Here is a 9271-nt window from a genome sequence, read left to right as displayed (position 1 = left end):
TAACTATTGTTAATAGGGATCAATATCAGTATCTGGGCCGAAGGCGCTATGTAACAGAGCCATTTAAATTTACGACAAAACGGCTTATGTAAAACAGTACCAGTAAACAACCCTTATGTAATTACGTTCAAATGAATGGCCTTATGTAATAAATGTTTTTAAAATGTACGACCTTAAAGTTCGTAAAAAGCGCACGTAAAATGTTCGTAAAATGCGGCTGTTAAATGCTCGTAAAAATGTGACTGTTAAATGTTCGTAAAATGCGACTGTTAATGTTCGTAAATGCAGCTGTTAAATGTTCGTAATACGCTCGTTAAATTTTCTTAAAATACAACGGTTAAATGTTTGTAAAACGCGACTGTAGAATGTTCGTAAAATGCGACTGTTAGATTTTCGTAAAACGCGACTGTTAAATGTTCGTAAAACGCGACTGGTAAATGTTCGTACGATGCGACTGTTAAATGTTCGTATAACGCGACTAATAAATGTTCGTGAAATGCGACTGATAGATGTTCGTAAAATGCGACCGTATAATGTTCGTAAAATGCAACTGTTAAATGTTCGTAAAATACGCCCGTTTAATGTTCTTAAAGTGCGACGGCTTAATGTTCGCAAACGCGACTCTTAAATGTTCGTAAAATGTGACTGTTAGCTGGGTCTTAACTGTTAAATGCGTCTGTTAAATTTTCGTAAAAAACGATCTTTAAATGTTCGTAAAAAGTGATTTTTAAATGTTCGTAAAAAGCGATTAAAATGCAACTGTTGATTGTTCATAAAAAGCGCCCGTTAAATGTTCGTAAAATGCGACTGTTAAATGTTGTTAATTTGCGACTATTACGTATTCGTAAAATGCGCCCATTAAGTGTTCGTAAAATTTGCTAGTTGAGTGTTTGTAAAATGCGCCTGTTAAGCCGGTTTGTGAAGTGCGATTGATTAGAGTTCGTAAAATGTGACTGTAATGTTTTCTTAAAATTTGCCAGTTGAGTGTTCTTAACAAAAGTGCACCCGTTATGTTTTCTTAAAATGCGACTGTGAAGTGTTCTCAAAAATGGGACCATTAACCGTTTGTAAAATGCGACAGTTTAGTGTTTCAAAGTGCACGACCGTAGACTGTTCGTAACATGCATGATTTGAGAAGCGTCTGGTTGACTACACGTATGGGCGGCCGTCACCACCAAAAATACAAGGATGTCAAATAGATCAGCAAATACATAGATGGCTTAAGGATCAGTTGCAGGATAGCATAGCTAATAAAGGAATGGCATGGCCAAATTATAGACAGTCTAGTTTTCCTTAGTGAAACAGAACACCCTAAACATGAATAGTTTAGCCAAATGAGAAACGGTCTAGTAGCCCATGTTGAGTTGGAACATGAGATTGTGAAATGGACTAGCTCAATTACGAATAGCTTAGCACTCATTTGCAATACAGTACTCAAACGGTGTAGCGTTGCGTTAAACGGTTCAGGGTAACGTCGAGTAGTACAGCCTACACACAAACGGTGTAGCGTTGCGTCAAATGGCTCAGCGTAATGTAGAATGGTACAGCGTACACACATATGGTGTAGCGCTGCGGGAAATGGCTCAGCGTAATGTCGAATGGTACAGCGTACATAAAAACAGTGTAACGTTGTGTGAAATGGCTCAGGGTAATGTCGAATGGTACAGCGTACATACAAACAGTGTAGCGTTGCGTGAAATGGCTTAGCGTAATGTCGAATGGTGCAGCGTACATACAAACAGTGTAGCGTTGCGTGAAGTGGCTTAGCGTAATGTCGAATAGTGCAGCGTACATACAAACAGTGTAGCGTTGCGTGAAGTGGCTTAGCATAATGTCGAATGGTACAGCGTACACACAAATGGTGTAGCGTTGCGTGAAATGGCTCAGCGTAATGTAGAATGGTACAGCGTAGACACAAATAGTGTAGCGTTAGGTCGAATAGCTTTGCAAAACATCAGACGCTCTATCTGAACATTAAATTGCTTAGTATTACTTGAAATATTTCGATGTTGTGGCGAATCGTCGTGGCGTGACGTGAAGGCTATGCCACTCCTTTATTAGCTATGCTATCCTGCAACTGATCCTTAAGCCATCTGTGTATTAGCTGATCTATACGACATCCTTGTATTTTTGGTGGTGATGGCCGCCAAGGCATCTCGCCGAAACCACCAAAAATACAAACCGCAAATGGAACAGCGATCTGCTGGGGGCATGACGTCATCGAATGCGAAGACTGGCGCGAAACCATTACATAGTGTGGTCACTCTGTGGAATAGTCTTCACTTCGCTTTGCCGTAAAGCAGAGCCAATTCGGTAAGTTTCTCTTCTTTTTTCCCCCGCCGATATTGCATTTATTCGTTTTCGTTCATGATAGTGTTAATTAAAATAGCGAGACTGGATTCTACCACGGTTTACCGGCCTCCCGGTTTACCACAGTTTGCACGTGTTGGTGAGCCTGAATTTTAATAGTATTAAGTAGTGTTATGATATGCATTACATGTCGATTGCCGAGCTCTCAATTCTCTTCTTTTCTGACTCGCGCTTACTTTTCAAAGGGAGTTTAACCTCAACGGCTCTTTGAACATTGCAGGAGTACGTGAGAAGTTGGATTTTGTGTGTGCCCTGGACGCCATGGTAAGGAAACTGATATCCTTCATCTGTTTTGACATTCTTCAATCAAACGTGTAGTGTGTGCCAAAGGAACCTTTTTTCCGAGTTGGTTTTGAGCACATACATACCCTCCATGATGAGGCAGGTCTGCCATAAAATTAGTAAGAAAACCTTCAGACATAAAAGAGGGTGGTATTTTTTACCATGAAAACATTTGATGGAATTGTAAAATTTAAAAAACGATCTCTGGCTAAAACTTTTAAAAATACGAGCTTTCGGCTGTTTGCGCTACAGCCTTCAACGGGTAAAATGATAAAAAGGTAAGAAATACTAGGTGTGAAGTACAAAGTAGGAAATTAAAAATGCTAATAACTAAGAATGTTTGTTAAAAATACTAGGTGTGAAGTACAAAGTAGGAAATTAAAAATGCTAATAACTAAGAATGTTTGTTAAAAAGAATGTTGTATTGTCCGGGCAAAGGACAGGAATTGTTGTCTGCATTGGGAGTTAACTTGAAATGCCACGCTTCTAGTGTTTTTCTTGTTCTAAAACTGCCTTTGTCAATAATAGATGCATTATCAAAGAGATGGAAGAGAGGCGAACGACTTGCGTGATTCGGACGCCTCGACCATCTTGAAAAATGTGCCAACAAGTTCCTCCGGGGACAACACTGTTGAGCGTCGGGTTTTTTTGGTCTGGATGTTTTTAATGAAAATCGATGGATAACCATTAGACTCAAGTGCTGAATAAACTCGATTTAGTTCTCGTTCTTTTCCTTCGGAGGAGTTGGGTAGCTTTAGGGCTCTGGTCATCGTAGCCGCTGTATGGAATAGTCTTCACTTCGCTTTGCCGTAAAGCAGAGCCAATACGGTAAGTTTCTCCTCTTTTTTTTCCCCGCCGATATTGCATTTATTCGTTTTTGTTCATGATAGTGTTAATTAAAATAGCGAGACTGGATTCTACCACGGTTTACCGGCCTCCCGGTTTACCACAGTTTGCACGTGTTGGTGGGCCTGAATATGTTTATAGTATTAAGAAGTGTTATGACGTGCATTAAATGTCAATTGTCGAACTCCCTTTTCTTTCTGTGACTCACGCTTACTTTTCAGTGAGAGTCCAAATTCAACGGCTCTTTGAACACTGGAGGAGTACGTGAGAAGTTGAATATTGTGTGTGCCCTGGACGCCATGGTAAGTAAACTGATATCCTTGATCTGTTTTGACATTTTTCGATCAAAGTGATATCGGAATGCTTTAACTGGTGTGCCGGACGATAACAGTAAGCTCATAGAAGACTGTTTATATTTATTATTTTAAAGAGGTGTACATTATATTGCTTTGTTTATTAATTTTTTTCCTGGGTGCAGTGATAGTAAAAGTAAGTTCCATTTTTATTTTGTCGATCAAACGTAGATTACATGTCTGGACCGGAAACAGTTAAGGGGTTTTTTTCGCGTTCCAAAAATAGTGTTTGTCAGGGTAATATTTTTTCTGAGTTGGTTTTGCGCGCATACATACTTATCTTCCCAGTGCTCTTTCCCATTCCGTAGTCATCACGTATTAAGGAAGGCTAGTGCGGACATCGTAATGCACGTAGTTGTACGTAATTCTACAACTCTAGGTCGAGTTTTACCGTTCGATCTGTTACAGTCGCAACTTGCTGAATAAAAACTATTGCATAATTCAGACAATTGACAGGACATCTTGCTGTTTCGTCGTTTGTTTCGGTAGACATATTTATTTATATTTTTATTTATTTTTACATTTCTGTACCTCAACTATTAATTTTTGTGATTATTATTATTATTATTATTATTTTTATTATTATTGCTACAGACTGAGTTCAATACACACTAGATATATTGACTAGAGTTGCGTGACTTGTAACGTTTCTCTTCTTGCCTTTAGGGCTAAGCAAAGAAAACTTCCAGATGATGAAAAAGCAAAGAAGAAAAAAAAATTAGTGCTTGCTTTATAAGTGGCTCGTCACCATCTTATGAATTTTTTTTCTTCACAGGTATCTTTGTTTGTTGTCCTTCAGTACTGTTAAGAGTCATGGACTTTCGTCAGCATTTATCAGATTCCCTAAATGAAATAACTGAATATATACAAGAAGGCGGAAATCGTGGAGGTGATTCAGAGAATACTGTTTTAAGACTGGAGGTTCTTTACGAGGCAGCGTTGATCAATGGGGACATTCCTTTAGATGCGGTTGACTTAATCAATCAAGCTCGTACACACCTGAACGTAAACTTGCATCAACAAGAGCCTTTTCGTGGGTATGAAGCACCAGCAGTGAGTGAGGCAGGTCGCCGAGGAAGACCTAAGTTTGCGATTTCCGAGAAGCAGCTGCTATTTTTCAGAGGTAAGGAGGAAAAAGTGCTTTTACCATTTTGAGGTTGAAAATTTGAAATGAAAATAAGGTAGACACATTTGAAATTATCCATATATGCCCCATATGAAGTGGGTGCTTTTTTTTTCGAGTTGATAGGTTTCGCCAAACCACGTTTTTTGGTTATTCATAACATCTTTAGTGAGTTCACCTTTTGAAGGTTTCATTCAATTTTCAGTGTAAACTATCTACTCTCAAAGGACTGTGTTTTCTTTTATGAACACAAGTTATCTCTTTGTTAGAGAACAACTTCACGTATAAAGACATGGCTCTAATGCTTGGGGTTAGCAAGCGAACTATTGAAAACCGTATGGCCGAGTACGAGTTGACGAACAAGTCCCGCTACAGTGACATAGAGGACGATTTTCTGGATTCTTTAATCCAGCGTATCATGACAAATTTCCCTAGATCGGGTAAGTAAGTCTTCATAAAAATTTTGAGGCTGTGGCCGGTCATGTTAAGTCAAAAAATAAAGATTTTTTTGCCCTTAGCTTGGTAAAAATAGTTTGAGAACCAGTACATAATGACGCAACAATTTATTCCTCTGGAACTAGACATGATAAACATCTGAATTGGGAAAATTTCTCGTTTGCCTTTATTTCTTTCAGATTGCATAAATTAATTAAACCTTTTCGGCCGATACGCGTTATTGCTTGAACACCTCAAGAAACGTAGACATTATCACACTTGGCAAGCGCAAACATGCTTATTTTAGTATAGACGTACACTCGAGACCGTTTCTGAAAATCCCGTATGCTGTTCTCTTCCAGTATATTGATTCAAAACGTAATCAACTTACAGGCAAGAACTTTTAAGCCCGCCTTAGTGTTTACACAAAATTTTGCATATCAGAAACACACTTTGTATCCTCTAAACAGAGAATTCAAGAAAGCACGACAAGTGGCATTAACTTCACTACTGTGTCACAGGGTGCTTGAAATTAAAACCCTTATTTTTGTTGACAGGTTGCAAAACAATCGAGGGTTACCTTGTTTCGCAAGGTGTACATGTGCAGAGGTGGAGACTAAGGAGTGCCATAAAGAGAGTCGATCCCATTGGCAGGAGGCTAAGGTCTATGAATGCCATCCGTAGACGAGTGTATAACGTACGTTCCCCACCGGCCCTCTGGCATATGGACGGGAATCACAAACTGATACGGTAGCTGTCACTTATCTCACTATTTTGATTACATAATTGTTGCTGTAATTCAGGTCTCAATAACTTTGCACCATTTGTTTTAGGAGTAACCTCCCCCCCCCCCCCTTCATATACTTTCGGTTTACCACTCTATTCCTTCTCTTCTTAGATGGCGATTCGTGGTTCACGGCTGCATTGACGGTTACAGTCGCTCCGTCGTTTATCTTAAGTGCGATACGAATAACACGTCTGTCACAGTCTTGCGTCTCTTTGAGGGTGCGGTGTCTGAATGGGGATTGCCATCACGAGTCAGGGGCGACATGGGAGTTGAAAACAGAGACGTGGCACACTACATGTTGAACCATACAGCAAGAGGGCCCGGAAGAGGGAGTTACATCACCGGACGAAGCGTGCACAACTCGCGTATAGAAAGACTCTGGCGCGATGTGTACCAGTTAGTCCTATCCTCATTTTACGACCTTTTCCTTTCTCTCGAAGCATGCGGTCAGCTCGATCCGGACAACGAAGGGCATCTATTTTGCCTTCACTTCACTTATCTCCCAATAATCAACGAGGCTCTTTCAAAATTTGTGCTATCCTGGAATAACCACAAAATACGTACTGCAAGAAACAAAAGTCCTTTACAACTGTTCATACTAGGGATGCAGGAAATTGCGGAAGAAAGTGGTATTGTGGCATCAGAATACTTTCAAAACCTTAGTCAGGTAAACGCAATAATGCATATGACAGACACAGTTCCCCAAGCATTAAAGCCACACGGGTGAACAATCTCAAGTGGCCTCTACTAAATATTGAGTTTTAATTAACCACCCCTTCAATTTAAATATAGATCACGATCGGAACGATGCCAAGATTCCTTGCTTGCAAAGTTAATTGAAGGCAGTTATAACCTATGTTTTGCGGTATTTGAATCTCCTTTCAACTATATTTCAGAGGGACTTGGAGGGATACGGTGTGGATCCTACGGCTTACTTTCAAGACGGCACAGATGATGCACTACAGAATGAGGTTGTCGTCCCACCGACACGGTGTCCGTTAGATGTTGAGTCGTTTACGATTTTTGAGGCAAGCATGTCAGAAGTCCAAGGCGAAGATCCATGGGACATTACACCATATCTGCATGCACTGGAAACGATGAATCGTCTGAAAACCTAGGTTTTAACATTTTCTTTAATGCACCAGTGTACGCCACTTACGTTAAAGTATCTCCCCCCCCCCCCCCATCCTATCATCTTACTTTTCTATTTCGTTGGACAATGTGTTGTTTTTTGTTTATTTCGACTACACCGGGAAAATGAGTACACTTGGCATCACTCATAATGTATCCTATCGTAATCTGCGATGTCAGCTTGCGATAACCCCAACCTAAGCTGAGTGGAACTGGTGCTGAAATAGTGAGAGGTTGTAACGTCTGACTATGAATAGACAGCACACAGATAAAATAAATGATAACATTTTATTTCCAAAATGTATCGATTGGGACGTTTAAACAGTATAGTAAGTGAAAACGTAACGACTTTAAAAAATTGCGCAATAAACGTCCTTCGCTTTACTTTTGTTTGGATGAGTATTTGGTAACATTAACACATAAACTTTGTTCTTTTCAATGTATTTTCATTTCGTTCATCTCAGGCCCATTTCCACGCTATTAAAATCTTCATCATAATCAGAATCCAATAAAGGGCAAACACAAACATATACACAATATTGCTTGTATGAGTTGCACCAAATGACCCTTTGGTGTACAGCCTAAACTAGCGCTCTTTTTTTAACTAGACTTTTAAAGCTTGTGTAATGAATACGAATTTTCGCCTCAACAATGCTATTGGGGCGTCAGTGGTCCAGTGGTTAGTGTGCTGGACTCTGGGTCGAAGGGCCCGGGTTCAAGTCCTACCAGGGGCATGTCGCTGTATCCTTAAGCAAGATGCTTTACCCACTTTGCTTCGTCTCTCGGATAAGACGTAAAGCCGGAGGTCCCGTCTCACAACCGTTCTATGTTACAAATAAATTGTGGGACGTAAAAGAACGCACGCACTGTTCGCAAAGAGTAGGGCACGTAGTGCCCGGTGTTGTGGTCTATCTCGATTTGTGCCGTCGTAGGTCTGGGTGGGTGAGGTGTGATCACAATGGACTGAAGCGGCTGCCAGAGGCGCCTTTAATATGCTGACGTCCGATCTCACCTCTCTGGTTCCTCCGCAATTCAGCCCTTGGCTGCAAGGGAGGAAATTGGCACCATCTATCTATCTATCTATCTATCTATCTAAATTCAACTTATAAATTAAAAAACACCTTGTCAAAGAGAATCAATCAGAAATCAGTAGTTTCACTCAGAGACGGCCAAAGTAATCATTTGCGAAAGCGTAGTCAAAGAAAGAGAACACTTCTTCCTTGGTCATTGATACATTCTCACCTATCGGCAAAGTCAGCCTGCTAATACAAGTGTTGCCAATAGGAAGGCAAGATGGCATATTCGTATCAAAACAAATAGAGGGCTTCATTTGGAAACCCAGAACAGGCTCGTTCTCGCATCCAGTGACGAACTTTAAAATGCTATGGAGAGATATATTGCCATCTACCCTCCTTCCAGCTGAAAAGAGAAAAACACAACCGGGATGTTCGTCGATGGGGTGCTGTGTGTATTCCCATCGCTTATCATCTGGGCTGCTCGCTGTAGCAACTCAGCAACAGTGGTGTTGACGTTCGAATTGTTCTGAAATTCGAGATAATTTTAAATGAGGTAAATCGGTAAAATTTGTCTCAAATATTTAAGCTTAACTTTAGAACTTAGCTTAACGTTCCTTTAAGGGGAGGGCTGAAATGAACACAATTTTTAGGGGTCTTGCCAGATAGCCTATTGATGCAGCGGTATCGGACACAGCCATGTAGACAAATGTCTTCCTCTAGGGGGAGGGGTATAGGCGTGCAGCAAAGGATTTCAAACACTGACCTATTCATACCCGGACAAGTTCAGATTCTGTTCAAAACAGAGAGGCCAGAGAACAATACCCTGTCCAGCGGCAAGTATACGCCACATAAGGGAGTAACCCCTCCCCCGGGCACTCTTCCAAGCGAAAATTTTTACTTTACCGCTAATTTCATCATCTAACACTTA

At 40.5% G+C, this 9271-nt stretch overlaps 2 protein-coding genes across 8 annotated transcripts in view; one reads left to right on the top strand and one right to left on the bottom strand.

The window, feature by feature from the left end:
• Positions 1 to 2166: 2166 nt before the first annotated feature.
• LOC149051977 (uncharacterized) lies at positions 2167 to 7711 on the top strand. Of its 6 annotated transcripts, none has more exons than XM_089208337.1 (8): positions 2167 to 2313; positions 2591 to 2634; positions 3397 to 3480; positions 4627 to 4974; positions 5244 to 5414; positions 5967 to 6159; positions 6308 to 6863; positions 7093 to 7711. In XM_089208337.1, the coding sequence occupies exons 4-8, from the start codon at positions 4665 to 4667 to the stop codon at positions 7312 to 7314; spliced, it is 1452 nt and encodes a 483-aa protein (XP_089064463.1). In that variant the 5' UTR covers positions 2167 to 2313; positions 2591 to 2634; positions 3397 to 3480; positions 4627 to 4664; the 3' UTR covers positions 7315 to 7711. The 6 variants fall into 6 exon arrangements, with proteins under 6 accessions (XP_089064463.1, XP_089064374.1, XP_089064327.1 ...); XM_089208248.1 differs by having other exon boundaries at positions 3394 to 3480; XM_089208201.1 differs by lacking the exon at positions 2167 to 2313 and having other exon boundaries at positions 2358 to 3480.
• An 842-nt stretch (positions 7712 to 8553) lies between these two features.
• LOC149051976 (uncharacterized) overlaps positions 8554 to 9271 on the bottom strand; it is a 3192-nt gene continuing 2474 nt past the window's right edge. The window contains exon 3 of one of the 2 annotated variants that reach the window (XM_089208474.1): positions 8554 to 8869. In XM_089208474.1, coding sequence (XP_089064600.1) covers positions 8732 to 8869 — 138 coding nt within the window. In that variant the 3' untranslated portion in view covers positions 8554 to 8731. The remainder of the gene's footprint in view (positions 8870 to 9271) is intronic. The other variant, XM_089208523.1, reaches the window with a different exon arrangement.

This window comes from Pocillopora damicornis, chromosome 1 (assembly GCF_964200805.1).
Source record: "Pocillopora damicornis chromosome 1, jaPocDami1.2, whole genome shotgun sequence".
In the NCBI taxonomy this organism is placed as follows: domain Eukaryota; kingdom Metazoa; phylum Cnidaria; class Anthozoa; order Scleractinia; family Pocilloporidae; genus Pocillopora; species Pocillopora damicornis.
This window is presented reverse-complemented; position numbering and strand designations above follow the sequence as displayed.